General features: G+C 53.5%; 14 protein-coding genes across 29 annotated transcripts; 10 read left to right on the forward strand and 4 right to left on the reverse strand.

Moving 5' to 3' along the window:
• Window positions 1–309: 309 nt before the first annotated feature.
• KVP18_002256 (uncharacterized protein) lies at window positions 310–3,263 on the forward strand (the record flags this gene model as incomplete). 3 transcript variants are annotated; one of them, XM_067953003.1, is made up of 3 exons in its annotated part: window positions 310–1,494; window positions 1,523–1,738; window positions 1,767–3,263. In XM_067953003.1, the coding sequence occupies 3 exons, from the start codon at window positions 310–312 to the stop codon at window positions 3,261–3,263; spliced, it is 2,898 nt and encodes a 965-aa protein (XP_067809176.1). The 3 variants fall into 3 exon arrangements, with proteins under 3 accessions (XP_067809176.1, XP_067809174.1, XP_067809175.1); XM_067953001.1 differs by lacking the exon at window positions 1,767–3,263 and having other exon boundaries at window positions 310–1,536; XM_067953002.1 differs by lacking the exons at window positions 310–1,494; window positions 1,523–1,738 and having other exon boundaries at window positions 1,797–3,263.
• Window positions 3,264–3,289: 26 nt separating this feature from the next.
• Window positions 3,290–5,207, forward strand: KVP18_002238 (uncharacterized protein; the record flags this gene model as incomplete). Of its 3 annotated transcripts, XM_067952968.1 has the most annotated exons (3): window positions 3,290–3,639; window positions 3,667–4,985; window positions 5,014–5,207. In XM_067952968.1, the coding sequence occupies 3 exons, from the start codon at window positions 3,290–3,292 to the stop codon at window positions 5,205–5,207; spliced, it is 1,863 nt and encodes a 620-aa protein (XP_067809141.1). The 3 variants fall into 3 exon arrangements, with proteins under 3 accessions (XP_067809141.1, XP_067809142.1, XP_067809143.1); XM_067952969.1 differs by lacking the exons at window positions 3,667–4,985; window positions 5,014–5,207 and having other exon boundaries at window positions 3,290–3,643; XM_067952970.1 differs by lacking the exon at window positions 3,290–3,639 and having other exon boundaries at window positions 3,806–5,071.
• A 6-nt stretch (window positions 5,208–5,213) lies between these two features.
• On the forward strand, window positions 5,214–6,548 carry KVP18_002269 (uncharacterized protein; the record flags this gene model as incomplete). Of its 2 annotated transcripts, none has more annotated exons than XM_067953025.1 (1): window positions 5,214–6,548. In XM_067953025.1, one exon carries the CDS (start codon window positions 5,214–5,216, stop codon window positions 6,546–6,548), a length of 1,335 nt encoding a protein of 444 aa, XP_067809198.1. The 2 variants fall into 2 exon arrangements, with proteins under 2 accessions (XP_067809198.1, XP_067809197.1); XM_067953024.1 differs by having other exon boundaries at window positions 5,283–6,548.
• A 68-nt stretch (window positions 6,549–6,616) lies between these two features.
• On the reverse strand, window positions 6,617–8,350 carry KVP18_002242 (uncharacterized protein; the record flags this gene model as incomplete). 2 transcript variants are annotated; one of them, XM_067952974.1, is made up of 1 exon in its annotated part: window positions 6,617–8,350. In XM_067952974.1, the coding sequence occupies one exon, from the start codon at window positions 8,348–8,350 to the stop codon at window positions 6,617–6,619; it is 1,734 nt and encodes a 577-aa protein (XP_067809147.1). The 2 variants fall into 2 exon arrangements, with proteins under 2 accessions (XP_067809147.1, XP_067809148.1); XM_067952975.1 differs by having other exon boundaries at window positions 6,617–8,218.
• A 27-nt stretch (window positions 8,351–8,377) lies between these two features.
• KVP18_002244 (uncharacterized protein) lies at window positions 8,378–9,445 on the forward strand (the record flags this gene model as incomplete). Its single annotated transcript, XM_067952980.1, has 1 exon — window positions 8,378–9,445. One exon carries the CDS (start codon window positions 8,378–8,380, stop codon window positions 9,443–9,445), a length of 1,068 nt encoding a protein of 355 aa, XP_067809153.1.
• A 48-nt stretch (window positions 9,446–9,493) lies between these two features.
• KVP18_002266 (uncharacterized protein) lies at window positions 9,494–11,836 on the forward strand (the record flags this gene model as incomplete). Its single annotated transcript, XM_067953021.1, has 1 exon — window positions 9,494–11,836. The coding sequence occupies one exon, from the start codon at window positions 9,494–9,496 to the stop codon at window positions 11,834–11,836; it is 2,343 nt and encodes a 780-aa protein (XP_067809194.1).
• A 55-nt stretch (window positions 11,837–11,891) lies between these two features.
• On the forward strand, window positions 11,892–12,937 carry KVP18_002273 (uncharacterized protein; the record flags this gene model as incomplete). The annotated part of the gene is made up of 2 exons (XM_067953029.1): window positions 11,892–12,632; window positions 12,659–12,937. The coding sequence occupies 2 exons, from the start codon at window positions 11,892–11,894 to the stop codon at window positions 12,935–12,937; spliced, it is 1,020 nt and encodes a 339-aa protein (XP_067809202.1).
• A 140-nt stretch (window positions 12,938–13,077) lies between these two features.
• KVP18_002267 (uncharacterized protein) lies at window positions 13,078–14,193 on the forward strand (the record flags this gene model as incomplete). Its single annotated transcript, XM_067953022.1, has 1 exon — window positions 13,078–14,193. One exon carries the CDS (start codon window positions 13,078–13,080, stop codon window positions 14,191–14,193), a length of 1,116 nt encoding a protein of 371 aa, XP_067809195.1.
• Window positions 14,194–14,298: 105 nt separating this feature from the next.
• KVP18_002257 (uncharacterized protein) lies at window positions 14,299–17,834 on the forward strand (the record flags this gene model as incomplete). Of its 3 annotated transcripts, XM_067953004.1 has the most annotated exons (3): window positions 14,299–14,315; window positions 14,344–14,590; window positions 14,619–17,834. In XM_067953004.1, the coding sequence occupies 3 exons, from the start codon at window positions 14,299–14,301 to the stop codon at window positions 17,832–17,834; spliced, it is 3,480 nt and encodes a 1,159-aa protein (XP_067809177.1). The 3 variants fall into 3 exon arrangements, with proteins under 3 accessions (XP_067809177.1, XP_067809178.1, XP_067809179.1); XM_067953005.1 differs by lacking the exons at window positions 14,299–14,315; window positions 14,344–14,590 and having other exon boundaries at window positions 14,742–17,834; XM_067953006.1 differs by lacking the exons at window positions 14,299–14,315; window positions 14,344–14,590 and having other exon boundaries at window positions 16,176–17,834.
• Window positions 17,835–17,836: 2 nt separating this feature from the next.
• KVP18_002249 (uncharacterized protein) lies at window positions 17,837–21,415 on the reverse strand (the record flags this gene model as incomplete). Of its 3 annotated transcripts, XM_067952989.1 has the most annotated exons (4): window positions 17,837–19,420; window positions 19,449–19,566; window positions 20,800–21,112; window positions 21,193–21,415. In XM_067952989.1, 4 exons carry the CDS (start codon window positions 21,413–21,415, stop codon window positions 17,837–17,839), a joined length of 2,238 nt encoding a protein of 745 aa, XP_067809162.1. The 3 variants fall into 3 exon arrangements, with proteins under 3 accessions (XP_067809162.1, XP_067809164.1, XP_067809163.1); XM_067952991.1 differs by lacking the exons at window positions 19,449–19,566; window positions 20,800–21,112; window positions 21,193–21,415 and having other exon boundaries at window positions 17,837–19,348; XM_067952990.1 differs by lacking the exons at window positions 17,837–19,420; window positions 19,449–19,566; window positions 21,193–21,415 and having other exon boundaries at window positions 20,796–21,149.
• A 120-nt stretch (window positions 21,416–21,535) lies between these two features.
• On the reverse strand, window positions 21,536–22,855 carry KVP18_002247 (uncharacterized protein; the record flags this gene model as incomplete). Its single annotated transcript, XM_067952987.1, has 1 exon — window positions 21,536–22,855. One exon carries the CDS (start codon window positions 22,853–22,855, stop codon window positions 21,536–21,538), a length of 1,320 nt encoding a protein of 439 aa, XP_067809160.1.
• A 27-nt stretch (window positions 22,856–22,882) lies between these two features.
• Window positions 22,883–24,832, reverse strand: KVP18_002251 (uncharacterized protein; the record flags this gene model as incomplete). 3 transcript variants are annotated; one of them, XM_067952993.1, is made up of 7 exons in its annotated part: window positions 22,921–23,022; window positions 23,051–23,267; window positions 23,295–23,483; window positions 23,511–23,679; window positions 23,706–24,095; window positions 24,122–24,545; window positions 24,572–24,832. In XM_067952993.1, 7 exons carry the CDS (start codon window positions 24,830–24,832, stop codon window positions 22,921–22,923), a joined length of 1,752 nt encoding a protein of 583 aa, XP_067809166.1. The 3 variants fall into 3 exon arrangements, with proteins under 3 accessions (XP_067809167.1, XP_067809166.1, XP_067809168.1); XM_067952994.1 differs by lacking the exons at window positions 23,295–23,483; window positions 23,511–23,679; window positions 23,706–24,095; window positions 24,122–24,545; window positions 24,572–24,832 and having other exon boundaries at window positions 22,883–23,206; XM_067952995.1 differs by lacking the exons at window positions 22,921–23,022; window positions 23,051–23,267; window positions 23,295–23,483; window positions 23,511–23,679; window positions 23,706–24,095 and having other exon boundaries at window positions 24,512–24,832.
• A 46-nt stretch (window positions 24,833–24,878) lies between these two features.
• On the forward strand, window positions 24,879–26,339 carry KVP18_002261 (uncharacterized protein; the record flags this gene model as incomplete). 2 transcript variants are annotated; one of them, XM_067953012.1, is made up of 1 exon in its annotated part: window positions 24,879–26,339. In XM_067953012.1, the coding sequence occupies one exon, from the start codon at window positions 24,879–24,881 to the stop codon at window positions 26,337–26,339; it is 1,461 nt and encodes a 486-aa protein (XP_067809185.1). The 2 variants fall into 2 exon arrangements, with proteins under 2 accessions (XP_067809185.1, XP_067809184.1); XM_067953011.1 differs by having other exon boundaries at window positions 24,978–26,339.
• Window positions 26,340–26,697: 358 nt separating this feature from the next.
• KVP18_002264 (uncharacterized protein) lies at window positions 26,698–27,542 on the forward strand (the record flags this gene model as incomplete). 3 transcript variants are annotated; one of them, XM_067953016.1, is made up of 2 exons in its annotated part: window positions 26,698–26,983; window positions 27,013–27,542. In XM_067953016.1, the coding sequence occupies 2 exons, from the start codon at window positions 26,698–26,700 to the stop codon at window positions 27,540–27,542; spliced, it is 816 nt and encodes a 271-aa protein (XP_067809189.1). The 3 variants fall into 3 exon arrangements, with proteins under 3 accessions (XP_067809189.1, XP_067809191.1, XP_067809190.1); XM_067953018.1 differs by having other exon boundaries at window positions 26,698–27,063; XM_067953017.1 differs by lacking the exon at window positions 26,698–26,983 and having other exon boundaries at window positions 27,072–27,542.
• Between the last annotated feature and the right edge of the window lie 36 nt (window positions 27,543–27,578).

The raw sequence follows: 27,578 nt of genomic DNA on the forward strand, positions 1-27,578 counted from the left end.
GGTAGCACGCGTCGCCGAACGGACATCTCGGACACCAGACGTCTCGTTGCGATGCGTGCAGACGAGCGTTGTTTGCAAGGAAGGAGTCAGCAGGGGACCAGCCCGATTCCAGGAGGCTGCCATTGGGTCGCTCCCAGCCCGATTCCAGGAGGCTGCCATTGGGTTGCTCCCACTTCGTGGGGGGGTACCAATGCTGCTGACTCCATTGAACAGACGCCAGAACGACGTTGATCGGAATGACAAATAGTGACAACATCACAGATGTGATTAATCAAGTGTGATACATTCGCAGACCCCACATCTCTATTCATGAATTCCGAAGCCCGCAGGGTTGTTGCGCTCGTGAGCGCGGTGCAGCTGGGACGGCTGGTGTTTGGTGACGGGTCCACATTAACAAATCTCAGGAAAGACGTGGAAAACGGGAAAGATGCAGCCTGCCGCAGTTATGTGGTGTCATCCCTGCTACCCGATATTATGAGTGTTCTCTGCAGCAGTTCCATGAGGGCTACCAGTAGCCCCATGCCCACTCTACTGCAAGGCGCGATAAAGCCGTCGACGCCAGGAGTCCAACTGGATTTGGAGATGGGTGGACGGGCACTCTTGGACATTCATGGGCTGACTACCATTTTGTTTAGACTCATTCAAAGTACATTTCTTGAAAGACAGAAGCCTCTTCGGCGACAGACCACCCAGGATCCCAGGACGCAATTCTCTCAGTTAGCATCCTTGCGGTACTCCTTGATGGCTATGGGCTTGCCGGGCTCAGACGAATCATCCACAGCAGATGACGATTGTGTGGATGGCGACTTTTTCAGTCTTTGGAGGTTATGCGGATGTTGCGTCAGTGTTCCTCAATGTGAGCCCTTCGAGTCGTTGGTTGGAGATTTGAATAGGGCGTTTAAGGTGAAGGAGCCGGAAGATGCAATAGGCACCTTAGAAACGTTCCGAGATGCGCTGCTGCAGCCCCTCACCGACCCGTTGCCTCCGTGGAATGGGTTAGTGAGCCCAGGCGGCCCACCCACCGCCATGGTCGGATACCAACAAAAGAGGCTCATGCTGACTCCTTTATCTTTCAGAAGCGCGATCCCCAGCATTATTGACATCTTCCGAGAGTTCCGTTCGTCGGATGACCTGGACGCAGATCACGTCAGGAGGACCTTTGCTGAATTCAGCCACCGTTTCTTGGACGAGGCTGGCTGGATGGAAATCGCAGAAGCTTTCAGTCAGTACACGGACGGGGTCTGGGTTGGGGCCTTGGGTATGAGCTTCTACCATCTCATACTAGCACGGCTTTCCTCTATGGCGACCAGGGAGGAGACTGTGGTCTACAAAGCTGACGAAGTCATCGATGTCAACGACACACAGGTCAATGAGACCCTTCTCGAGATGCCCTTGTCACACCTCTTCGTGCTGCTGCTCGAGAACTACAACGGAACTGCAGAGCAGCAGCTGGAGGTGGAGTCACTACTGGAGAACCGTGAAGAGAGATATCAGGTGATTGGTTGGGGCCACAATGATGCAGTCCTCCATCACTAGCCTCACCAACTCCCTCATCGAGTCTCAAGCTTCGCAGGCCAGAACGGAACAGTACCTCCAAATGACTAAAGAGAGGTTCGCGGAGACGGTCACTGAACTGGAGCGCACAGCCAGCACTGACGTCAACTTGAGTTTTCGGCGCCACATTCAGGAGGTCGAGCTCCTCAAGTGTGAGAAAGCAGCGCTTGAAGAAGAGGTAGAGGTGTGTGCACTGGGCATTTGATAGTTAGCTTCTCACGCACCGAGGCTACGAACCAACGATGCCTACTCTCAGAGATCAGGGGCTGAATCCAATGCTGACTGTGAATCCTTCCTCTCTCCTAACGCTTCTACCAGCCCAGTGGTCTGTGAGTTCACAACAATTAACGTCGGTTCCGGCAGACGAAGTGATGAAGCCGGAGTTGAAAGCGTCCAGATTCAAGGTGGATATCGAGCCCTCAGAGGCGCCTCCAACGCCTCAGAACGAAGGGGATTTCCCCTTTAACACTTACCCTGACGCCCGAGATCACCCAGCTGTGACTGAGCCCTTCCGAGTCCTCGTGAAGGTGCAGCATCCACACCCCAGTAGTCCAGTTCTCACTGCCGATTTGATGGAGTACCTGTACTTTTCCTCCACGACTCTGCCGTCTTATTTGGAGAAAACAGCCCAGAACCTGCTTCACGAAGCACGCTCCACGCCGGATCTTAGTTTGGCATCGCAGCAGAGGTCCGCCGAACGTCAGAGCATCCCCATCACATGGGCTACAGCTGCCGCCCTGACTGACATCGCTGCCATGAGTCACAGCCAGCTCCCAAGTCCTGTGCCGTACTTCCTGGTTCTGTCAGGGGGGGAGTGGTTCTTTCTCACCTTCCAGAATGGCACCAAGAACCGCGACAGGTCCGAGCACTTCTTCGCGGTCGCTTGCGAAATTTGCCATTGCCCTTCAAGCCCCAATCTGGTCCCCGTGGTACAGCTGAACTTCTCTCAGGCTGATGTTGCTGCTGTGATCGCTCCAGCAGTGACGCCACTGCTGTTGGTGTACTTCAAACACCAACCGCCACTCCTGATCCATTTATCTCCTCACAGCAGCAGCTGGCTAGGCCGAGATAGCTTCCTTCGGTCGCTGATGAACAGCGTCCCTTCCAACGTATCTGGTGGTTTTGCCCTGCACCCTGTACTTCGGACATCTGCTTCCAGGTTCTGCCTTGGGTCAGGCCTCAACGTGTTTGCAACCTGGAACGACTCTTTTATTCTGGTGAATGGAGAGGTGCCGCCCATGCTAATGCCCGCGCCTGCATTCCTGGTCCCTTGCCTAGTAGCGTTGGGGCCTCCGGAGTGGGTGGATGACCGAACGGTCTACCGAAAGCAGCTGGCATCGAAATCGCGGCCTGTAGATCCTAAGCGAGTCTGCGTCTGGGAACGAGCGCTGGTAGGATTCCAAGGACGCCATTTGATTTTTGGACGCGACGTCGACAGCGTTGTCCGCCTCAATCTCGACTCTCTACATCTCCTACAGAACTTCAGCTTGAATCTGGGTACTGCGGTTGGATCGCATCGACGACATTTGCATTGCGTCGCCGCCGAATTCAACACCAAAATCGTGTTTGGATGGGAATCTCAATCTGTTCAGCAGGCCGTGAGTGGTCTTCTGTCAAGTCACAAAATGGCTATAACGAGCTTCGAGGACGCGGAGACAAGATTCCGAGACTCACTCCTTCGAAAATTGCACTCACACCTGTTGAGTTAAGATTGTATTTTTTAAAAAACTTAACGATGCCGTTCTCGTCGATTCCTGTCGACAATGTGTTCTTTCCAGTAGATACGGAGTCCTGGATGCAGAAGTTGCTCTTCCGGTCTTGTGGAACGGGGCTACCAGAGCCAGAAGGTGAAGGTGACGGGGTGCCGTCTGATGTCATTTGGGCCTTAGACAAACCTACCGTAACTCGCCATTGGCGACCGTTCTGGGTGAGTCTGAAGTGGTCACCTTCCGTTTGCCAACGACTGCTCGACCTCGCTGCGAAGCAGAAAATCTGCATGACGCCGGACAGAAGGCAGTTTTGCAAGGACGTACTCGACGTTCTCGGTGGCAGCAGCGCTTCCATGCCTGAAATGACTCCATTGCAGTGAGGGAGCCGTCGACAGCTATTCAGTTCTATTGTTTTTCTACGGGTTTGCGGTCTGTTATTGTACAACGGATGCTCGGAGGTCGTGTGCGCTCTGCAACGAGTTCTGGTGTTTACCTTATTCACAACAGACCATCAATGGAGGCTACCCGAGATCACAAACTGCATGCGGTTTATAGCAGAGGCAGGTGAGTTCGCCCGCATGCCGAAGCGAACTCCGCTGTCCTGGGCAGAGTTTCAGGCTTGGGACGCACAGTACGGAGTGTGTGCCTCCGTGTTGAAGACTTTGAGGCGCAGAGCCCTAAGATGCCCATTCCCCAACGTATTTAAAGAGGTCTTCCAGGAACCTGAGGTGCCAGTCATCCCTGTAGAGGTCGAAAGTGTCGCTAGACTACCAGCGCTGATCGAAAACATCCCCGAGGAGGGCAACAGCAGATGTCGACCGACTTCACATTCCGTCGGAAGTGATGCTGCAAGCACTGATAACACCATTCAAGAGTTCGAGGCCAGTCTTCAATTTCCTGGGGGACCTGATGCTTGGAAGGCTCCCAAGGAAGGAGCCACCACTACCTCTGCCAGTGATGGAGGGTTTCTCCTCGTCCCAGTAGCTGCTTCAGGGGAGCAATCCTTGTCTAGTTCCGATTCCGAGAGCACAAGCATGCACCCCAGACCAGATTCCGCTTCTGTGGCTGCCTACCTTTCGCAGTGGATTCAACTGAAGTCCGCAACCTCTGACCTAACGCCCTTCAAAACACCTCAAGAGATGTCTTGCTATGACACCCTACATGCACGTCCCCAGCAGGCCTTTCTCCAGGAGGCATCCCCAGACAATCCCTACATGCACGTCCCCACGCTCAAATCCGACACGGAAGAGCCTCCTGTCGTTGCGGTCGTCCAGCCTGCGTCCGACTCCGAATCCGAGCATGTATCCGACTCCCCCGAGGCTGGCTTACTATCGGTGGCTATCCACGCTATGTGCAGGCTAAAGTCCTCACTTCCACGATGCAGCCCCATAATCGGGGAGCATCTGGAATGCGCGGTTGTTATCCAGCTGCATCTGATCCACCTGCAAGTATCAGGCCTGTCGATTCTAGCCGCAACGTTATTGCACTGCTTGCTGAAGTCCACTGGCTTCCTTCCAGAATTGAGTTCGTTTCTCGCTCAACTGGCATTAGCGGCGCCGTCAACGAAGGAGTTCTCACAGAGCTCTGAACACCATCCCGTGCACCTCGAGGATCTCCTCCATGTGATTAGAATCTCCGACATCCCTGAGCCAGACATCGAAGATGTTCGGCTGGAATTCGGTCGCGAATGGGGAAGACACCTTAAACTACGGGAAGAATTCGGTGAGGAACCAAGTCTATTCAAACGCAGATGCCTTTGCCAAGCGAGTGCAATCGGTTTACGATGCAACAGGGCCTCTGACCTCTGAAAACATCATCTGTCACGGAACCACATACATGGCCTCACAAATGACGGAGGTGCAGAGGCTACTTGCAAGCGTGCAGGTCTCGTCTGAGTCGTTGACGGCTACCGAGAAGTCTGAACCGTCCTGGTCAGATGCTTAGTTAATTATGCTGTGTGAAGCCACCGAAACCCATGAAATCAATAATATTTCGGAGATCCGTTTCGAATCATATCAAATGAAACTGTCTTCGCATCTCGCATTCCTTTCTACTCTATGGGGCGGTCGCGCATTGGAAGCCCTGTGCCGCTCCCCAGTCGTGGTGGAGATCGCTGTGGTGCAGGATTTTTCTGCGCCGATTTTCAATACGGAGGTTTCCCATGGATGGTACGACTACATCGGTACCTGGACGCAAGAGGTGGAGTCCACCCTCACCACCGCCGGAGTTGATGAAATCCGCTGGGCCATGACACTTTTCAGCGACAAGCCTGAATCCTCCCCTTCTCGAGACACTGCTTACCGATTCCACTCTGCGATGCAGCCCTACGCCACGTTCGCGTCAAGTTTGCCAACACAGGACAACACTCCCGTGGCTAAAGGTGGTGATCAGGTAGAGGCTGGGTTTGATGCCTGGATCTACACTATGGCGGATCCCCAAATAGGTTGGACTCGTACAGCTACCGATGCCGAAGGTCGTACCGTCGTCAGAATCCTCGCAAGCGGGACAGACACGTTCTTCAAGACCTCGGACAGAACTCCATGTCTCGATGAGGATATCGAGTGGCCTGTACCCGAAGGGGGCAACAGAGCCTTCCACTGCGCTCGCGTCACACAGCCCTTCGACCTAGAGAATCTCGACTTCAGCACCGTGGACACTCGCGACTATCCTTCAGTGTTACAAGTGGCCGATGCGCTGCGCAAATATGATGTGCAGCCTATGGCGTTCAGTCTCTCGTGGAGTTCAATAGCCCCAGAGGGGCGTTATACGCCGGAGCAGGCGAAGACCCTTGACGCCTTCAACGAAAGAATGGTTAACAGTTATTGGCTCCCTCACTTCAACTCCATGGAGGTTAAACATCCCACAGCTATCATGACCGACCCATTCTATACGGGGGTGGGAGCGGCTTTCAGCAATGCGATAGTTCAGAACATCAATGACAAGACTTGCAGCCTGACAACCACACCAAGACCTACCACCACTACAGTGACCACCACTACAGTGACCACCACTACATCGCCAAGTACAAACCCGCCCACAACAGGGCCAAGTACAAACCCGCCCACAACAGGGCCAAGTACAAACCCGCCCACATCGACTACAGAGTCCGCCTCGCGCCGTTGGGTGCACCCTGTCATCATCGCCTCCGTCGTTGGTGGCGTTCTAGCAGCGGGTTTGGCCGGTTGGGGCATCTACTCGCTGCGCGGCGCACCCTCAAGCTTGGAGATGGCAGAGGACATGGAAGGTCTAGGTGAAGGCCGAGACCGCGAAGCTCGAGTGGTTTAAACTAGTCGCATATGAATGTATAAATAAAATTCCACTGTTTGTTCACATGAAAAGGCTATCCATGGATCTCATGTTATCCACTGCAAGTGTACGCCATGAATGTAGTTGGAATAGAGCCCTTTCCCAGCAGCAACAGCAGTAGTTCTGGCTTGACCGGATAATCTCACCTTGGGTCTAAACTCCTCAAGCCACCTAATCCCAGTAGCCACCATCAGTCTGTGGGAAAGCAAACTCAGACGATGTCCTCTGTTCACCAAGCGAAGTACGAATACAGCGACGATTGTGAGTGGGAACAGTGGGGCGAGAATCTCGAATACTCCAAGTTGGGACTGACCAAAATAGGCTTCGAAGGTCGTACTCATGCTGTCCGTATGAAGCAGAGCCAGGAAATTCAAAACCAGAGGGATGGAGAGGCGACTCATCCAAGACGCAAAGAAGAGAAGAGCAACCATGTCGGTATGGTGCTGAGGCAAAGGTGAATCCCCCAAATGAAATATCAGCACGCCCCAGTACGTGGTCACTAGGAGGTAGGCCACGAAGACGGAGATCAGAATCTGCATTGCAAACGAGTTCGAAAGGGAGGTTGAGTCCCTGAGCATTCGCACGTGATCGAAGGATCCCGAGAACAGGAAAGGATTTGCAAAAGGCAACGGCGGTGCAGGGGGTACTGTCGGGGTGGGTGTCGTCGATAAAGGAATTCCACCAATGTGGAAGAGGTGCGCCAATATACTCCAGCGATCACCGTAGGGAATGAACAGTGTGGCCTCGCTCAGAATCACAACGACCGACAAAATCCACAGGGAGACGGAAAGCAGGCTCAGTAGGCCTCGCTTCACCCGTTCTCGAGGCATCTGCTTCTTTTCAGTGGAACTTTCCAGGTGACCGATGTCATGAACGAGCATGTCCCATTGCACACATTTACGATAGGCCATCAGCGACAGCCGTTTGGTTCTCTCATGGATAACAGGCGGCGTCATGGTGAGGGGAGTGAGGTGAAGTGATGATGATGTCGGCACGAATGTTTCCGATGGGAGGACGGAGGATAAGTCGCCGTACAAACTGATTTGCATTTTGAGTTGGGACACTTCATTGCAGATGATGTCCATGTGGTGGCGCCTGGAGTCATCCAGCGGTATAAGTAATCGAGCCCCATCAACAGCGTACGACCACTCGAAAAAATGGCGAACAGCAGCCTCTCGGGATTGGGTTACATTTGTGAACTCAATGTATTTGGCATCAAGACGTGCCTCGGGTTGAGCGCGGGAGTGGACCATCCGTGGCAGCGCTACGAGACCATGGCTTAGGAAAACTGCGACGAGCCACAGACCACTCAGGTTACTCATCACAAGGCAAGCCGACTGGAAGGGACTGCCTTGTCCCAGAACCAGGTTCACCAGGGAGAAGCAGAATCCACAGGCCAAAACGGCAGCTAGGTACGCCGAGTTCTTTTCTAGGGATGTTTTGAGGCGGGAGATCGATGTGAGATCTCCAGCTAATTCGTACTCCGAAAGGACTGGGATGACGAACCATGAAAGGGAGAAATTCGTCCAGTAAATGATCTCCCAAAACACTCGTAGCCGTGAATTCGCATCCGTACTAACCTGTGCTAGTCTCAGATCCAATGGGAAGGCCACCAGCGGCACCGCCAACGATATTCCGATGCCAAGCATAGCACACACGAAGCTCACTGAGGCATACGCTATATTCCGCACCAAATACCTCGAGAGCCGCAGAGTGCTCCAGGCCGCCACAGCCAGCAAAGTTGCGAGGGCAATCAGGCCTGCCCCTGTCGCGGGCTCCATGGAGTAGTCCGGCAATTGCTAAATTCCATGCTTCTCCCAAGTTGCAACCGTCATCCGTCTGGTCAGGCCTTTTTTTCTCGCGGCCCTCCCAGCCAAACAGCTGCGAGTCGAGGCTTGTTCGTGGGAAACGTCGGTCTTGGGAGAGGGGACACTGCGGAGGACCTTAAGGGGCTGGTTGGCGATTGCGAGGCTGTATTGGTTGGTGATGGCATGTACAGCTTCGTTCTGTTCCCAACGGCAGATGCGGCTTCTCGGTTTCTCGATACGGCACCGACTGCCCTACTCGGTCGAAGTGTGAGCTTCTCACGTTGTTTGTTCCTACCTGACACCGAGAAGTTCCAGAGAGCGCTGGAGTATCCATCGAGCACACACCTGCCTCCAGAAGCACTGGAGTTCGATCAAGAGCCTGCTCCTCCAGGACTGCACTACCAGCAGGATTTCCTCTCTGATGAAGAGCACGAGGCGCTCATGTCGTTCATAGATAGCCAACCTTGGATAGAAGGACACTTAAAGAGGCGCGTTCAGCACTATGGTTGTCAGTTCAACTACGTCGACTTGCTGCCTCACGAGGACATCGATGTCATACCTCCTGTACTTCAGGCACTCGCTGACAAGGTCAGATCCACAGGGCTAGTTTCAGTCGAATTGAACCAGGTTACCATAAACGAATACATCCCTGGTGGCGGTATTGGGTTCCATATAGACACGCATTCACCGTTCAAGGAGGCTGTCGTCATCGTTTCCCTTCTGAGCGACATTCCGATGAACTGGAAGCGGCGCCCTCGCGACGCCTACTACGACATCCAATCCAACAAAAACAACTTTGACAAGAAGTTCGACGTTCTCTTACAGAAGAAATCGCTAACCGTTTTCAAGGAGACGGCGAAATGGGGCTGGGAACACGGCATCATCAGTCGCAAGCTTGACGTACTGCATGGACGTGTCGTACCCCGCCAACGCCGCATCAGTATTACCTTCCGGAAAGTCCTAGCGGACAACCAGTGCGAGTGTGACTGGCCTGACCGATGCGACGCCAAAAATCCGACTTACCTCCCAGATAAGAGGCCAGAGAGAGTGACTTGTCGTGACACGTGATTCTTTGTGTATGTAATAGTCGTGGCCGGAAAAATCAGTTAAAAAACGATGGCTAGGAGAGCAGAAGCCGGAACTGAGGCGTGCATGTCGACGACGGGGACCATTGGCGGCCCCTTTATACCCACAAAGAACCCTGCTTATGTACCGTACAGGATCGAAGTCTTCGAGGAGCTGTTTGCTGCACATCAGAAGAAGACGGAGAGTCTTCCTGAGGAGAGCATCACTGTCGAGTTGCCTGACGGGAAGATGCAGACAGCAATTCGTGGGAAGACGACGCCGCTGCAAATCGCTGCTGGCATCAGCGTTGGACTGGCCAACAATAGTGTCGTGGCTCAAGTAATGCCGGAAGATGGAGTGGAAGAGGATAAGGTCGTGGACGCTGATGGCGACGAGGAGTCCGACGATGAAGGCTGTTGCCACAGCAAGTCAAACTGGGTTCTTTGGGACATGACGCGGCCTATCGAGTTTAGCTGCAAACTTCGCCTACTGAATTTCGAAGAACCTGAAGCGCGAAACGTTTTCTGGCATTCCTCAGCCCACGTTCTGGGTCAAGCCTTGGAGATGGAATTCGGGGGCCACCTCACCATTGGGCCAGCGTTGGAGCGCGGCTTTTACTACGACATGTATGTGGGAGATACAGCGGTGACCCAAGAAGCGTATGCCGCGGTGGAAGCTCAAGTATCTCGGATCCAGAAGGAAGCACAACCTTTTCAACGTCTGGTCATCACGAAACAGGATGCTATGCGCCTGTTTAAGGACAACCCCTTCAAATTGCAGCTGATATCATCTAAGGTGCCTGATGGGGCGTTGACGAGCGTCTACAGATGCGGTCCTTTCGTGGACTTGTGCCGTGGGCCTCACATTGCTAATACGAAACAGGTGAAGGCATTCATGGTTGAGAAGCACTCCTCTGCGTATTGGCTTGGCAAATCAGATAACGACTCTCTCCAAAGAGTTTACGCCATTTCCTTCCCGCAGGCAAAACTCTTGAAGGAGCATAAGAAACTTCTTGAGGAAGCTAAGAAGCGGGACCACCGCATACTAGGCAACTCCTTGGACTTGTTCTTCTTTGAGACCAACTACAGCGCGGGATCATGCTTCTGGTTGCCGGAAGGCGCAAAGATTTTCCGAACGCTGTGCGAGTTCATAAGAAATGAATACAGAGTTCGCGGCTTTACTGAGGTGATCTCTCCCAACATCTACAGCGCGGATCTATTCAAGGTGTCAGGCCATTATCAAAACTACTACGACAGCATGTACATGTTTAACGTAGAAGGCAAGAAATGGGGGTTGAAACCGATGAACTGCCCCGGACACTGTCTGATGTTCAAGCACATGCATCCTACGTACAAACAGCTACCCATCCGGATGGCGGAGTTCGGCGTGCTGCACCGGAACGAGTTGACGGGGAGCCTCACTGGTCTCACCCGCGTTCGTCGGTTCCAACAGGACGATGCTCATATTTTCTGCGACATGAAGCAAGTGGCGTCGGAGGTGCTTGCAGCCCTGCAGTTCCTCTTTTTCGTGTACGAGAAGTTTAACTTTCAGTTTGAGGTGAAGCTCTCAACGCGACCTAAGAAGGCTCTTGGTTCACCAGAGCTCTGGGCAGAGGCGGAGGCGCAGTTGGAGGACGCTCTGAATCAATCTGGCCTGAAGTGGTCCGTCAATCCGGGAGACGGGGCCTTCTACGGCCCCAAGATTGACATTCGTATCAAGGATGCACTTCAAAGATTCCACCAATGTGGAACGATTCAGCTTGACTTCCAACTTCCTCTTAGATTCAACTTGATGTTCCGAACCCAGGATGTCGCAGACAAGAAGGAAGCGAAACAGCTAAAGGAACCCTACGAGGTGAAAGACCCCAAGCAGGTCAAGGTTGCCAAGGACGAGGCCAATATGACTCGGGAAGAGTCCCTAGCATACTGTTCCTTGGAGACTGATCTGAAGCCTGGCCACGCACGTCCAGTCATCATTCACCGCGCAATCTTGGGATCCGTGGAGCGTATGACAGCCGTGCTGGTTGAGCATCTTGGCGGAAAGTTCCCAGTTTGGCTGAGTCCACGACAAGTGAGGGTTCTACCGGTAGCTGACCGGCATTCCACATACGCCAACTACGTCTTCAAGCAACTCAACAATTTCGGCTGGCACTGCGACATCGATTTGAGCAACAACACGATTGCGAAGAAGGTTCGCGAGGCTCAGGTAGCCCAGTGGAACAACATTCTCGTCGTGGGCGACCAGGAGCAAGAGTCACAAACCGTAACCGTGCGTCGTCGGGATGATCCGAAGAACCAGGAAGTAATGACTCTGCGTGCATTCCTGGACTCAATGGAAGAGTGTCGCCTGCCCAACAGCGTCAAGCCAAACGTGTTCGAAGAATTCAAAGCGTGATGTGTAGTTCATACAAGCTGAAAAGTAGGCTGGAACGTCAATTTCTCATATTCCAATGCTGGAGCCGAAACTATGTGGTCTGCCTATGAAGTACGTCGCTCTAGTGATGCTGGTGGCGCAGACGGTGACGGTCATACTCTTTTTACGGAAGTCCCGTCAAGTCACTGGCCCTGACAACCTTATGTACTTGAACACGACCGCTGTCGTTATGTCTGAGACCATCAAGTTTTTCTGTTCGTTGGGCTTGTTAATCCGAGAGGAAAGGAGTATTCGCATTGTCGTGAGGCAAATCAAGGAAGAGGTCATAATGAACCCGACATCGACGCTAAAGGTTGGGGTTCCTGCTCTCCTCTACACCGTTCAGAACAATCTCAACTTCGTCGCTCTCTCTCATATTCCAGGGGCCATCTATCAGCCCACATATCAACTAAAGATCATGACCACCGCGATAATGTCAGTCATCATCCTAAGGCGGACGATCAGCCTACAGAAGTGGTGTGCGCTGGCTGTGTTAACTCTGGGCGTGGTATTGGTGCAGTGGCCATCTGATGAGACCCCTATCACATACACCCAGCTGGATCTCATGATTGGACTCGTGGCGGTGCTTTCATCTTGCGTTACAAGCGGAGTCGCAGGAGTGCTGCTTGAGAAGATTTTAAAGAACACGAAGAGTTCCATCTGGCTGAGGAACATCCAACTGTCGATCTTCGGTGTTGTTTTGGGACTTGTCGGAGTTATTTGGAATGACGGTCCAGCGGTCGCGGACCAAGGATTCTTTCAGGGATACACCGCTTATGTGAGTCTCACTTTTTTCCTACACAGACCTGGATCGCAATTACGCTCATGTCTGCCGGCGGCCTAATCATCGCTCTGGTGCTTAAACACGCCGACAACCTTCTGAAATGTTTCGGAAACGCAGCTGCAATCGGCCTCTCCTGTTTGGTGTCGTATTGGCTGAACGACTTCCAGCCTTCTGCTGTATTCTTCGTGGGATGCAGTGTGGTCGTCTACGCCACTTACGTCTACAACATCGATCCGTCTCGGCACTTCCAACGATGGATACTTTGCCGCTCAACGAAGAAAACAGAGATAGAAGTTTGATTTCTGAGCCTCTTGCAGTGCCAATTTAGATCTGTCAAGCCCTCGAGCTGAAGTTGAAACTGAGTGAGTGTTGGAGGTGTAGCTTCAGACCTATCTCACTGCGTTACGCAGTCAAACGGTTTATTTCGATTTTCTTGCCGATGAAGTTGGATCCACAGGCGCTACGCTACCTTTCAAAGGATGAAATGCGCGTCTTGTACGCCCTAGAGAAGGGTATGCGAGACACAGAGCACGTCCCGAAGGATCGGATCGCTGTACTGTCCTGTCTCCGTAGTGGTTGGGTCATGAAGATCCTCAGCAGGCTTATCAGGTTGAAGATGGTCCACTTCGATCAGAAGCATGGCTACAAGCTTACCTATAGTGGCCTCGATATGCTGGCGCTATCCACCTTCCAAAAACGCGGATCCCTCGCAGGAGTCGGCCGTCGGATTGGCGTCGGAAAGGAGAGCGACATCCACGAGGGAGTCACTTCTGACGGCACGGAAGTGGTTGTGAAGCTACACAGGCTCGGTCGCACGTCCTTTAGGGCAATAAAACAGAAAAGAGACTACGTAAAGCGACGGCAAAAATCCGAGGGCATGGTTTGGATGCACTACTCAAAGCTGTCAGCCTTCAAGGAGTACAGCTACATGAAGGCGCTTTACGAAGAAGGATTTGTAGTCCCGGAGCCTCTCGACTGCAACCGGCATTGTGTGGTCATGAGCAAGGTTCAGGGACGGCCTTTGTTACACGTAAAGATCGCCAAGAATCCTGAGAGCATTATGCAGCAAGGTCTTCAAATGATCGTAGACCTTGCGCTGTCGGGCCTAATTCATTGTGACTTCAACGAGTTCAATCTGATGTTGTCAGACTCTGAAATTTTGACGATGATCGACTTCCCTCAAATCGTTTCTGTCAACCACCCTAATGCAAAGGATCTCTTCGACAGAGACGTTAGGGGTATGTGCCGATTCATGGCAAATCGATTCAAAGTGGAAGTTGAGGATCCACCTGAATTCACTTCCATCGTTACCGAGAAGATCAAGGAGGCTGCAAGTCAGAGACGTACGTATCTTAGGAAGACAAGACCTACTGCTGCTGCCCTGGAGATCGACAGCGAAGTTGAAGTGTCGGACCTTGAAGACAATGACCACGACGAGAGCGATACCGAAGAACCCAGCGATAACGAAGAACCCAGCGATAACGAAGAACCCAGCGATAACGAAGAACCCAGCGATAAAGAAGAACCAAGCGAGGAGTCGAGTTCGGGTCAGTAACAAGCGAGATTATCTCTCCCAACGCTATAACCCACAAGATCAAGGTTTGTGATGATGCACCGCATATGAGTCATGGGTAACCATTATTAGTAAATTCGGCAAGGCATGAATAGTTCCCTCAGGTGAGTGTGTCTGTGTGCTTTTAACCAGCCGGAACCTGAATGGAGGTAACTCTGTACGGCCCAATGAATTCGTAGAAGAGCAAGTCACCGCTCTTCGCGTCGGAGATGATGTAATTAACTTGAAGGTTAAAGTTACAATGCGGCAGCCATCAACGGAAAGAGCTGCCACTAGCGAGGCTGCCAACCTTGAGCAGTGGAGGGCGGGCGGCGTAGTAACGGACCAGGAGGAGTTTTACCGCGGGATTGCTCAGGCGGTGCAGAGGCTGCAGATGACTGTGAGGGGCCGTTCATAAGCTGACGCAGGAACAAAATCTTCAAGCTCGGAGAGGGTCGCAGGAGAGCGTGGATAGGCGAATTGTCGAAGCTCAGACCGTGATCGATGACCTACAAAAGAAGGTTGGCTTCATGTCGTCTCAAATCGTTGCGATGTCGCAATTTCAGGGGAACGACAATGTGGAACAGGTGGTTTCCAAACAACAACGGGTTATGGATGTCCTGGCCGACTGTGAAGAAGACGCCCGTGCAGCGGCAACTGTACTTCAGGAAACAGTAGCTAAAGTCGAAGCGATCGCCGAATGTAACGCCGAAATGATAATTACGCTGACGGAGGGCGTTCAAGTGGAGGCAGATGCAGCCCGTCTCAATGTTAGCACCATCGCTGAGGAAATCCGTAAAGCTTCACTGGTAGCAGTGGACACTGCGGATGCGTTGGCATCGTCGCATCGGGATCAGGATGAGGGCGTACAGCTGCCGATTACCAACGTGCCGGTGGAAGAGATATTGACCACTGACCTTAACGACCCCCACACAGTCGTCAGACCGAAAGTCTATGTTGAGGGCGGAGCGGATTATTCAGGGCTCGCGCTGCATCCTGTGGAGTCTCACGATGTGGGAACATCGCAGGAGCTCACATTGTCTCCTGGGAGGTCCCAGGATGTGGGAACATTGTCTCCTGGGAGGTCCCAGGATGCGGGAACATTGTCTCCTGGGAGGTCTCAGGATGTGGTCACGTCACAGGAGTGCGGCATTCCCACATATACGATAAGCCGCAGCTTCCAAATGCTCTCAGAGGATGTCCGTGCTTTCGATGACTCCCCCAATGCCAGCTCCTGGTATACTCGCCAAAGAAAGGATAGATCTCGAGCAGCTACTTCCCGATCGTCGAAGTCCAGCATCTACGACAATTATCGCGAACTTAAACGCCAAAGTCGGAAGCCGAAGTCTCGTCGCAACACCGTGGTGTCTTCTTATGTTACACTGGAGCAGAGCTACCCTTACCCTTGGTCGCAGCAGAAGTCTCCAAGCCCGGGTGAGCACGTACTCAACAAGCCCACTCCAGTCGCTCGACCCTCCGGTCTCGATATCATTTGTACAAAGGAGGCCGTCCCCGGAAGCACTGCAGCCTCTCGTACTGTACTCTTCTGTGGAGGGGAGCGGTTGTGTGTGGAGCCTTCGTCTGTAACTCCTACAGAAGACGAGATATCTGAGCCGTTGACTGAGCGGTGTACCAGCGGCACAATGCATGTGGTGGTTCCCGGTCAGATTGCCACGTCCCGAATCATTCAGAAACCGTTTCAATCTGAAACCCGCGTTATCTCGGGCAGGACCCCACGGTTCTCCTCGGTAACAAGCGAGTTTTGTGCTGCGCAAGCTCCGAGGTTTGCCGGGATGTCGATGTCTTCTCAGGGAGGCACTACTCCTGTTCGGTCTAATCTGTCTAATGCGGCAGAGCATCAATCGAGTACGCCGGTATCGATGCCTCCGTTAGGCCCTCTGTCCGCGCGAGAGATCAGTCGTATCTCGACATACACCCAAGGGCATCATCTTCAGGACATGTCAATGTTTCCTCGTCCTCAAAAGATGTCAATGCTTCTACCTCATCAGGAGGTGTCTTTTTTCCCACCTCCAACCGTCTCCATAAAGCAGATCCATGAAGCTCGCGCCACGGTTAATGCAAATCCTTTTCGAAATTCGTGGGTGTGCCCCACGGAGTCGGCTGTTGGAGAGTTCATATCCGCGTTCTCTTCTGGTGCGTCTCTCTCCCCGTTCAACAATGAAAACAGCCCAACCTTCGAGGATACTGCTCAGCAAGCGGAATCTGGAGCTTTTACTGCCGTTCAGCAAGGAATTATGGCGCCGCCACCAATGGGACTTCCCCTGCAGCAATCAACGCTGTCCCTGCAGCAATCAACGCTACCTCTGCAGCAATCAACGCCACCTCTGCAGCAGTCAACGCTGCCTCTGCAGCAGTCAACGCTACCCCTCCAACAGTCGCTGCTACCCCTGCAGCAGTCAACGCCACCTCTGCAGCAGTCACCGCCACCTCTGCAGCAGTCAACGCTGCCTCTGCAGCAGTCACCGCCACCTCTGCAGCAACCAATGCTACCTCTGCAGCAACCAATGCTACCTCTGCAGCAGTCAATGCTACCTCTGCAGCAGTCAATGCTACCTCTGCAGCAGTCTGTGGGCCTACCCCTGCAACCGCCAACGATAAGAACTCCTTTGGAGACTCTGTCAGAGAAAACAACCGAGTCGAGCAGAACCGCGATCACCTCGCTGGAGCCGTCTCAAACTTGGTCTAACGGCTTTCTGTGGAACTCGAATATCTCGCCCACGTCTGGATTGGTGCCTAGCACCGAGACAGGCATCTCATCGGATGGTACAGGCTGGACTTCGTCCTTCAACAACAATGCTCCACGATTCTTTATTGCGGACACCCATCAGATGGCAGCACACCCTGCTACGTCGCAATTGGAGGCTCCTCCAGTCGTGTCCGCTAAGCAGATTGCAACTCAGTCTCGGCGGCAACATGGAACCTCTGAAGTCTGTGTAGAGTCCACCTCATCACAGCAGGGTACCTGCGAAACGACTGAGATGCCTTCAGCGTCGATCGCGGCATTGCTCGAGACCTCGCCGGTCTCCTCTGTCACGACAAACCAATTACATAGTGACTCCTCTCCTAACAGCATGACGGCTAAGAACTTCTGGCCGCCCTTGAATGCGTCTGCATTTGGAAAAGACAACGTCAATCTTCCTCCTTTGGCGTATCCTGGCGAAATCGGTAGTCTGTCTCTATCAAGCCCCTCAGGTTTGACGGAGCAGTCCCCAGGTTTGACGGAGCGGAATATCACTCCGCCAGCTGAGATGGTCGCGAGTCCTCCTGTCGTGCCTTCGCTACCTATGACGACGATTCTCCCGCAGTCCCCACCAGGGCTCGAACTGTTGACCGTTCGCGGCCAGGCTCCCGCCTCCATTGGATCTCTCCAATCGTACGAGAAATCGACACCCCTCCACGAACCCACAAGTGCTGTCTGGACGACAGTGACGACTTCGCTGCCAGTAACGGCTCCCCTGCATGCACCACTCGCTTGTGTGGCCGCTGGCACAACGCCACCAACGAAACCTCTGGACGCCTCTTGCCTGACTGAGAGCACGTTGGAACAGGCAATGTCCGCGGACATGACGTCTTTGAACCCGGATACTACAAGCAGTCTTATTCCCAACGTAATGCTGAGGTGATGTCAGACCTTCACTACAGGTTTTTTGAGAACGGGCTTCTTCAAGACCATCGACTTCTTGAGAATTTCCGTCTTCTGTTGGGCTGGAATCAGAGTGTCCTTCTTTAGGGATGGTTTGGTGGCGTGAATCTTCTGTGGTAGGGCGAGGGAGCCGGGTCCTGGCGGTCTTTTCTCCCCAATCTTGGTTAGAGTCAGTTTTTTGAGGACTTTCACGGTTTTCGCAGGTTGTTCTTTGGTATCTGCCGCCACTGAGGCGGGTTTCACTGCACCTTCGTTGCCCCCAGCAGCAGAAGGCTTAGCAGCAACAGGCTTAACGGCAACAGGCTTAACGGCAACAGGCTTAACAGCAACAGGCTTAGCAGCAGCGACAGCAGCAGGCTTCGCAGCAACCGCAGCAGGCTTGGCAGCAACCGCAGCAGGCTTGGCAGCAACCGCAGCAGGCTTGGCAGCAACAGGCTTAGCGGCAACAGGCTTAGCGGCAACAGCAGCAGGCTTAGCAGCAACAGCAGCAGGCTTAGCAGCAACAGCAGCAGGCTTCGCAGCAACAGCAGCAGGCTTCGCAGCATTGGCAGCAGCAGGCTTCGCAGCATTGGCAGCAGCAGGCTTGGCAGCAGCAGGCTTGGCAGCAACAGGCTTAGCAGCAACAGCAGCAGGCTTCGCAGCAACCGCAGCAGGCTTCGCAGCAACCGCAGCAGGCTTAGCAGCAACAGCAGCAGGCTTAGCAGCAACCGCAGCAGGCTTCGCAGCAACCGCAGCAGGCTTCGCAGCATTGGCAGCAGCAGGCTTCGCAGCAACCGCAGCAGGCTTAGGAGCAACAGCAGGCTTAGCTGCAGTAGCAGGCTTGGCAGCAGCAGTAGCAGGCTTGGCAGCAGCAGATGGTTTGCTCGCCAGTCCAACAACAGGTTTGGAATCGACCACCCCAGGTTTAGCTGTGCTCGGGGTTGTCAGTGGCGCTGCTGGTTTGGCTGCAGTTACTGCTGGTTTGGCTGGAGGCGCTGCTGGTTTGGCTGGAGGCGCTGCTGGTTTGGCTGGAGGCGCTGCTGGTTTGGCAGTTGCCTTTTTCGTCGGCGGTGAGAATACGGATGGCATGGCCATTGGTGCAGATGGCTTAGCTGCAGCGGCTTGAGCCTTCAAGCCCGCTGTTTGTTTCGAGGGCGGAGGTGCGACTTCCTCAGGCGACTTTACCAATCTGATTATGTCGCGGTTGTCAGGCGCAGTCTCCCACTTCTGCTCGTCCATGACCGCCATTCGCGCCCTAACATACAGCGGAAGACTTGGATCCGGAAGTGGCAACTTCTCCGCATCGAATGACGTCTGGTTCATGTACAAACGATCAACGGATGCTGGCAATGCGAGACCGTCTTCAGCCAGCTGAATGTCGTGCTCTAACAACTCCACAAGACGGTGCTGCTCATCAAGTCTTTTCTCAAGTCTGCGGCATGCGAGGAGAAGGCTGATGACGTCAGACTGGTCTTCAGCTTCCAAGTGGGAGAAGAAGGTGGCCATTTCCCCCATAGAGTGATAATCCGGTGCTCGTGCCTGTGTTAGTCCTCCCAATGACGTGGCCTCAAATCCTGGGGCGGGTCCCTGTGTCCTGACTACGGCTTCCACTCACTGATCTGCCCCTTCGCCGCGAAGCTTGCTCGAGATGGCGACGGCTGAGACCTGAATCGAGTGCTTGCCACGTAGACGTCTCATCTGGCTCGGAGTCGTAGCCTGCTGTCAGCGGCTGTCTGTACACACGGTCCGTCATTTCTCTTGTGGACCTAGGAGACAACGGACGCCTCGGATCCTGCCCTTGACGGACCCGCGTGGGCCTTTCCGAGCTGTGGTCTAGCTGTCTCTGTCGACGTTGGGGTGAAGGGTCAGGCCTCTCTGCGCTGTGCTCTCGTCTCCGTCTCCGTTGAGGTTGAGGCTGCGGTCTTTCCGGGCTGGATTCGAATGCGCTGCGAAATCTGGGCCCTCGATGATTCACCAGACGCACCACATACTCGGCGCCTTGGCTTTCGACAAGCACTTTGGCTCCCTCTGGCCTGTAAAATTCAGTGGCGGTTCGATTAGATTCCATTGGAACGGTACGAATCGTAGTCGGTTTGCTTGACAATCGATCTGAAGCGTCCTCAGAGCCGTTTGAGAGCACATGTAGTGTCTCCATTTTCCGATCTGAGATTCTAGGGGTGTGCACACAAAATCTGTGCATATTAATGAAAGGCAGATATCAAAGGGGGCCATGTTTTGCCCCCTCACAGGGTGATCATCGAGTTGAGATCATCGAGTTGAGATATTCTTTTATTTGGGCAACGATCATCGAGTTGAGATCATCGAGTTGAGATCATCGAGTTGAGATATTCTTTTATTTGGGCAACGAGCATGCCCTAACTTCATTAGTAATCAACTATCTTGAATTATGGATTCGGACCAGATACAAACCGCATCTGATCACCTTAAGTTCCTGGAGTTACTGATCTTGCATTCCCCGCCAAGTTTCATGACAAATCGCACTGTCTTCCCCTTGTAGGTTATCACATATTCGCGTTGAACGTCAGCCGGCAAGCAAGCCTTGTAGTACTCTACATTGCAGGGTAAGTCACCATGACAGCCGTCGTCGCAGTCGTCGTCACAGTCGTCCTCGCCGCTGGCGGCGCTGCTTACGGCGCCGGTCGCGTTGGTGGATTTCGTATCCCCCCTTGGGGGCCAGTACGTGAAGGTAATCTCCCTAGAAGGCGGCGGGATGCTGCTGGACGCCGGAGATGTACAAGGGGGGCAGGTTGCGCAAATGGGACAGGTGGTCACTGGTGGCACCGTAGTGGTAACCACTGAGTAGCATGATGTCCACCAAGCGTCGTGACACCTGTCATAGTACCAGTCACAAACGGTGGAATCGGAACGTAAAGGAGTGGTCTGAACGGTGGTACGAGTCTGATGTGGACGCGATGTCCACTCGACAGTCGAGTTCCCATCCTCACAAGGGTATGGATCGTAGTCGCGGTTTTTCTTGAACCCGGGAGGAAAGGGTTCTGGGGGACAGGGAGGACGAGTATGACAGCAGTGACTTGCCGTGGGGCATGGACATGTTGGACATGTGGACTCCCAGGATGAGTGCCCTGTGGTAGGATAGGCTGTGGTAGGGCATGGACAGGCTGTAGTAGGGCATGGACAGGCTGTAGTAGGGCATGGACAGGCTGTAGTAGGGCATGGACAGGCTGTAGTAGGGCATGGACAGGCTGTAGTAGGGCATGGACTGGCTGTAGTAGGGCATGTGGAGTCCCAGGATGAATGCTGAGTGGTAGGATGGGCTGTAGTAGGGCATGGACATGTTGGACATGTGGACTCCCTGGATGAATGCTGTGTGGTAGGACACGGGTAGGAGTTATCCGTGATCGGGTAGCACTTCGTCACGTAGGCGCAAGTCACGTAGTAGCATCTCGTGGTGTCCTCCATCTTCTCAACCGGTGTATCAGTGTATTCTCCCAGGTTCTTATGCACCTGCACAGGATCAGCAGGGCATGAGAAGGGGACCATCGTGATCTCTTGGATCTCAGTAATCGCAGTCGCACATAGACATACCAACGCGAGACGCATCAAAAGATATAGTTTACGTGGTAAGACAGACGACTGGATGTACTAAGTTTAGTTTACGTGGTAAGACAGACGACTGGATGTACTAAGTTGACCAGTCAATCGCTTACTATTTACAAAGGTTCACAGTGTCATAGTGGAATCAAGTACATCCTGAAAGTGAACGAAAAACCCCTCGCAAACCCGTTTGCAAGACACCACGTCGGCGGCACTACAGGACTCCCTACACGAGTGCATAGCCCACATAGGCCCTCCGAAGTCGATGGCCATTACTCCCAGACGGGATGAGCTCAGAGGCCCAATGGTCGAGCCGCAAGGAGAGTCGTTACGCACCACGAAGTCTTGAAGGGGTACTGGGGGGCTCGTGCGGAGGCACACAGATCGCATGAAGGCCATGGTGGTCGCTTGAGTGGTGTACCGCTGATTAACGTTCTCCTTGACAACGACTCCTTGGCCTGCCAAGCACTTGTGCTCGGATTGATACTTCGATGCATAGTTAGGGTGGAATGCATGCGCCATGTCTCCGGAAAGCAAGACAGAGCGTCGAATCAGAATGTCAAGGTCCAAATTGAGGGCCTCAGTCGTCTTCCGCAGAAGGGTGGACAGCAAGGAGGAGTCGGCCCCAACCCAGGACTTTGATCCGATTTCCTCATGGTCGAAAGATACACCGACCACCAAAGACTTGATGTCAGACGGCCTCACTTCGCAAAGGGACTGAAGAGTAGCCCAGGTGCAGGCCACGTTGTCAATGCGACCAGATAAAATGAACTCCTTTCGAGCCCCAACGAACTCAGCAGGAGTCGGATCGAACAGGCAGAGATCCACATCCACAATGTCTTTAGCGGCAACATCAAGCTCCTGAGCAAGAATATCCAGCAGTGGGGGCGAAAATCTATCGCCCTCTGGATAGGATCCACTCATGGCAATTACGGGTCGGAGCTCGCTCTCAGGGTTGACCTTGAAGGCCGCCCTCTCGTCTGCTGACTTTAGGTGAATGGGTAAGTTAGGCACCAGGCAAACCGGATCGGACACTCGGACTAACCGCTCAGCGAGTGAGCCATCAACGTTCACGATGACCTTCCCACAAAAGCCCAACCCCCTGTCGAACCAGGTGTGCCAGGAGCCCCCTCCGTAGGTTTCCACGCCCAGCAGTAGGTGCCCGTCGGCCTTCTGGTTGCTGTTGGGTCTGACTCGGAGGCATGGAGAGTCCGTATGCGAAGCCGAGATGACGAGGGAGCTGGGAGATACCCTAGGGGTCACGAAAGCGTAGATCGCCGAGTAGTTGCGTACGACGTAGTGCTTGGACTCAGGTGCAAGGCTCCAAGGTTGTGTCTCATACAGCCGAGAGAACCCGTGCTTCTCAAGCAGTTCTACTGACGCGGCTACCGTGTGGTAGGGCGATCCTGTTTTGTTGATGAATTCAACGAAGTCCTCTGCGCTCATAGATAATGACGGAAATCCGCAAATGACTCAGCAATTGCGGGGCCGGAATCGGGTGAAGTCCTTCCTCAAAGGGAGGGGAGGCTGTTTGCGTGGCCGAGTCCGCCATTTTCGATTCCATTGTGTGAGATCGCTTCGGTGGGCTCGGCCATCGAGTAGGTAGAGTCTTGCTGCGACATCCTGAGCCCTAGGCCTTACATGCGGGTCAAATGCCAGCATCTCGGAAAGCAGTGGATGTAGCCAGGTTGCAGTAGGGTGCATGTGTAACAGTTGGTCCAACCACTCATATACCTGCACGTAGAACGCTGAGAGGACTGCCAGACCTTCATCTTTCCATTCCCGACCGAATTGCATATCGTAATGGGCCCAATGCTCCAGAAGTGAGGTCGGGATACGCTGGAGATTCTTCTCGCGACTGTATGATCATCAAACCCAGGCTCACTATGGACTTATCGCCCATGCCAATCGCAAACCCAGAAGACCGAGACCGAAAATGTCGTGGGGCGGGAAGTAGGACTCGAACTGGTTACGCAGGTCCATTCCGCCAGCGATAGTCACGCGCGCCTTATGACCGCTGGTTGACATGTAGCTGCCGTGTTTCATGTAGAATACAACCTCGCCGGTATGCAAGCTGTGTGGTGGCGAGGTTCCCACTCACTCTTTCTGAAATCCTAGGTTCTCTAAACGAAAGTCCTGAAATACTAGGCCGTGGTGGTGAAGCGGAATCAACGAGACGGCCACGTCGAGTAATGCCTGCAGCACCATGTCAGTTTCCGGCACGAAGTCCAGATTATACCTTCCGAATCTCCAGCTGCTGTTATGGAAATCTATGTGTGCTTGTCTGCTCTCTTACAGTCATCCATCGGTTTGCAGTACAGCTGAACTGTGCTGCCGCGGCAGTCGTCAAGCAGGTTCGTGTGCCAAGGAGCGAAGCTGCGAACCCAAGACCCAGGCGCAAGTTCAGATTGACATCCCATCACGTGCAACCCTTCGATTTGGAGTTTCGTGAGACCAGGCGTGATGAGAAACGGAATCTGGTCTGCCGTGTGGATGTAAACGAACGCCAAAGGAGTTTCTGGATCAATCCATCCAGACCCATCGGTCCTCTTACACGCCTCAATGTCAAGTAGAATGCACCCTGGGCCGTCCAATCCGTGCTGTTCCCAGAAGTCAAATCCGAAGCCCACCACGGACCTCAGGATAGGTGGAAAGCATGTAGTAATCGCCAACGACGATGCGTACTCTGTGCTGTAGACGTGCCGGCCTTACTCTCGGATAGCCACCGCGAGATGAAGTCCCATGCTGCCAGTGGCCATCCGAAATGCTCCATCAACTTCAGACCATTTTGGAAGAGAATCTGACGGTGCGCCACATCGCTTCCCGAACAGAAGCGGAAGTCAGTCTGGTCGCTCACCAGAACCACCCAACCCGCAAACCTCTGCATGCGGGCTAACGCGAAGTCGAGTAGGCGAGAGCCGACCATCTTCGCCTGACGTTCCGTGTAATAGCCTCCTTTAGGGGGCGTCGGCCTCATTTCCTCTGGATGTGGAACTCGCATGGAAACCTCGCCGACCCACCAGAACTCGAAGTCCTTCGCATTTCCAAAATACGTGTGCCGACCCAAAGCTACATCTTGGCCTCGTTTCAACCTTCCTAGCTTTATGCGAGCCAGACGCGATTTGGTTGGGTGATCCTTTGTTTGTGGGAACGCACACTCACGATAATGAAGCTGCGTTGGATGGCCATCGCGGGCCGAGCCACATCTAGGTACTCCGCGAAATAGCTCTGCAGGTCCTTGTCAAAATGTACGAAGGTTGGCTCATTTGCTGGCGGCAAATGATCGATGCGCCTTTGTCGTACTCGAGGAGTAGTCAAGTCCACCGCTTCTAGGAAGTCAACGATTTCGTCCTGCGACTCTAGGGACTCTTCTGAGGAGTCTGTCAGTTCTAATTCAGGCACGGTAGGCAAAAAGCGATGCATCGCTTAAATAGCCCATTGAGCTTCCAGTCAGACTGAGTGAGCTCAGATGAGCTGCGATTCCATCAACGTAGCGGTGGAGAGCCGTTCCTCAGAGACTCTGCAACATTTCACCCTCTACGGATGGTTCGTAATTGGCGTTGCGGCGATGACAGGTACCATATTTGGATACGAATTGGGGGGATCTGGTGGTATATTGCTGCTGAAGAGTTTCCAAGAAGATTTCGGTTCAGGTTTGGATGACGCACCGTACGAGAACCAGAACACAGCGCTCCTCGCCCTTTTCGCGATCGGAGGGGTCTTCGGGACGATGCCCAGTCCTTACGTCAGCGACACTTTCGGCAGGAAGACCTCGCTCGCCATATTCGCCGTATCGGCGATGGTTGGATCTGCACTCGACATGGTGGCGCCTGCCGGCAAAATAGGCTTCTTGTGGCTTGGCAGGTTCCTAGTTGGGACCGCGATAGGAGGGGTGACGGTGGTTGGTCCCTGCTATATCAGTGAGCTCTGTCCCGCCAACAACCGTGGCCGGGTATCGTGTATGTGGCAGCTGGGCGTGACGTTGGGCATACTCGCCGCGGGGGTAGTCAACTTGGTCGTTGAATATACGTCTAACAGCTGGAGAGTCGCCTACTCAGGAACCGGAGTCATCGGTGTGGCCATTCTGGCGGGGCTTCGCCAATCTGTAGAGTCTCCGCGATGGCTTATGTTGCGAGGGAAGGAATGTGAGGCCCGAGACGTGCTTGGTCTTTTTCTACCTCCAGCCGAAGTCGAGGCCGAGATCGTGAATATGCACGCCGAGTTGATAACGTTCGGTGTGGGACTTCCCTCGCGTTGGGAGCTTGTCATGTTTCACCATGGCATGTCGGTGCGGAATCGGGCCATTGTATTCTTCATGGCTCTTTTTCAGCAGTTGTCGGGTATGAATGCCATCGTTTACTATGCGCCGATGATGTTTCACAACGACGATCACAACCTCAAGTTGAATGCCATCATTCAAGCGGTAAATTTAGCTTCAACCTTCCTCTGCTTCTGTATTGTTGATCACTTGGGAAGACGTGTAACTATTTTTGCCGGTGCAGCAGTGATGCTCGCGTCCTGGGGCACTCTTGGAATTCTCTTCGGCATTGGGATGCAGTCTATGTGGTCCACTTTTTGCATTTGCTTACTCTTCGTCTTTGCTTTTGCCTGGAGTTGGGGTCCACTCATGTGGATATACGGACCTGAGATGTTCCCCACACGACACCGATCCCAGGGCATGGCGGTGATGGCTACCTCCCACTGGTTGTGGAACACACTACTTAGCCGAGCCACGCCTTTCATGATAAGCTCCCGTATTGCAAGCATAATTGGCATCACTATTTTTTCCATCTCGATTTCTATTGGCAGCGTTCTTTGTTACTGCTACCTTCCCGAGACTACAGGCCAATCCCTCGAAATGCTGGTGCGTCAGAGTTCCGACGGAACCGATTTTATGTTGATCCCTCGTTCAGGAGATACACATATTTGAATCATCTCAAAGATGGCCTGTTTCTCTTGTGTATGATACCTAACACTACAGTCCTAAAGCTGTTTCATGACAAGCAGATGCCTAGAAACCAGCCGTTAAGCGACATTAAACCCTCATGAGATTCGAGGTCGTCTTTGTGGGCACTGGATGCTCCGGTGCCTGCCCCAGCATTCAGCACCTGCTGCAGCCTCCAAGATCCAGTCGGGAAGTTCCCAGGCCGCATGGACATAGAGTCCAGGACCTCATCAGCAGTCTGAGTCCCGGCAACTGGTGAGGTCCTCGCCATGCGATATCCAGCCTTTGCAAGGAGATTGGCAACGGCTTAGGACATCCCGACCGACGGAATAACGTATCCATTATGATCCGAGTTTGGGCGTCTGATCAGTGGCATCATACGCTTATCGACTGTGGCAAGACGTTCCGGGACGCTGTGTTGAACGTGTTCCACCCCTTGGGTATCGCCCATGTGGACGAGGTATTGCTGACACACGGTCACAAAGACGCTTGTGGGGGGCTCGACGATCTCAGAGACCTCCAGAACTTCTCCATGACGCCGGAGCGAGAGTACCGAGTTAGTAGTCCTCTTACCGTGGTCTCAGACCACGCCACAGTCATGGAGGTTCAAAGGCAATTTAGCTACATGTGTAGGCCAGTAAGGGTTGTCGCCATGCAGTTGACGCTTCGAAGCGCCCTAGCCCGGCGGCTGACGGCTCCTACTCTATGAAGGCAAAGATGGCAGTGCTGGACCTCGTCAGCCTGAACAGCCCTGACAACGCGGGCGATATACAAAGCCGAGTTATCCCTGGTGGCATGGTAGTGACTGTGCTGCCTGTTTGGCACGGCAAGGGGTATTATTGTTCAGGCTTCGCGTTCGGGGGCAGCGAGCGAGTACTGTACTTGTCGGACGTCTCAGAAGTCCCCAGCCACATAATGGACTGGATTGACAGCCATGGGCCGTGGAAGCTGATCGTGATGGACTCCCTCAGGGTTCACACGCCACATTTCTCCCACATGAGTTTATCGGAGGCCCTGAAACTGATACTGAAGTGGGATCCTGAGGAGGCCCGAATCGTGGGGATGGGCTGCGAGATGAACTCGCGGGAGACAGACCCCCAGCTGGCGATGGTCGTGGCCTCGGCGAAGGGGAGGATACGCCGGGTCACCCTTGGGAAAGACGGCGAGGTGATGAAGTTTGAGTGTTGATGGAAGAGTTTTGAGTTGGGGTCTGTAAACACGAAA

This window comes from the organism of the source record quoted next (genome assembly GCF_019968955.1).
Source record: "MAG: Porospora cf. gigantea A chromosome Unknown PgA_NODE_37_length_58739_cov_358.438, whole genome shotgun sequence".
Classification (NCBI taxonomy): domain Eukaryota; phylum Apicomplexa; class Conoidasida; order Eugregarinorida; family Porosporidae; genus Porospora; species Porospora cf. gigantea A.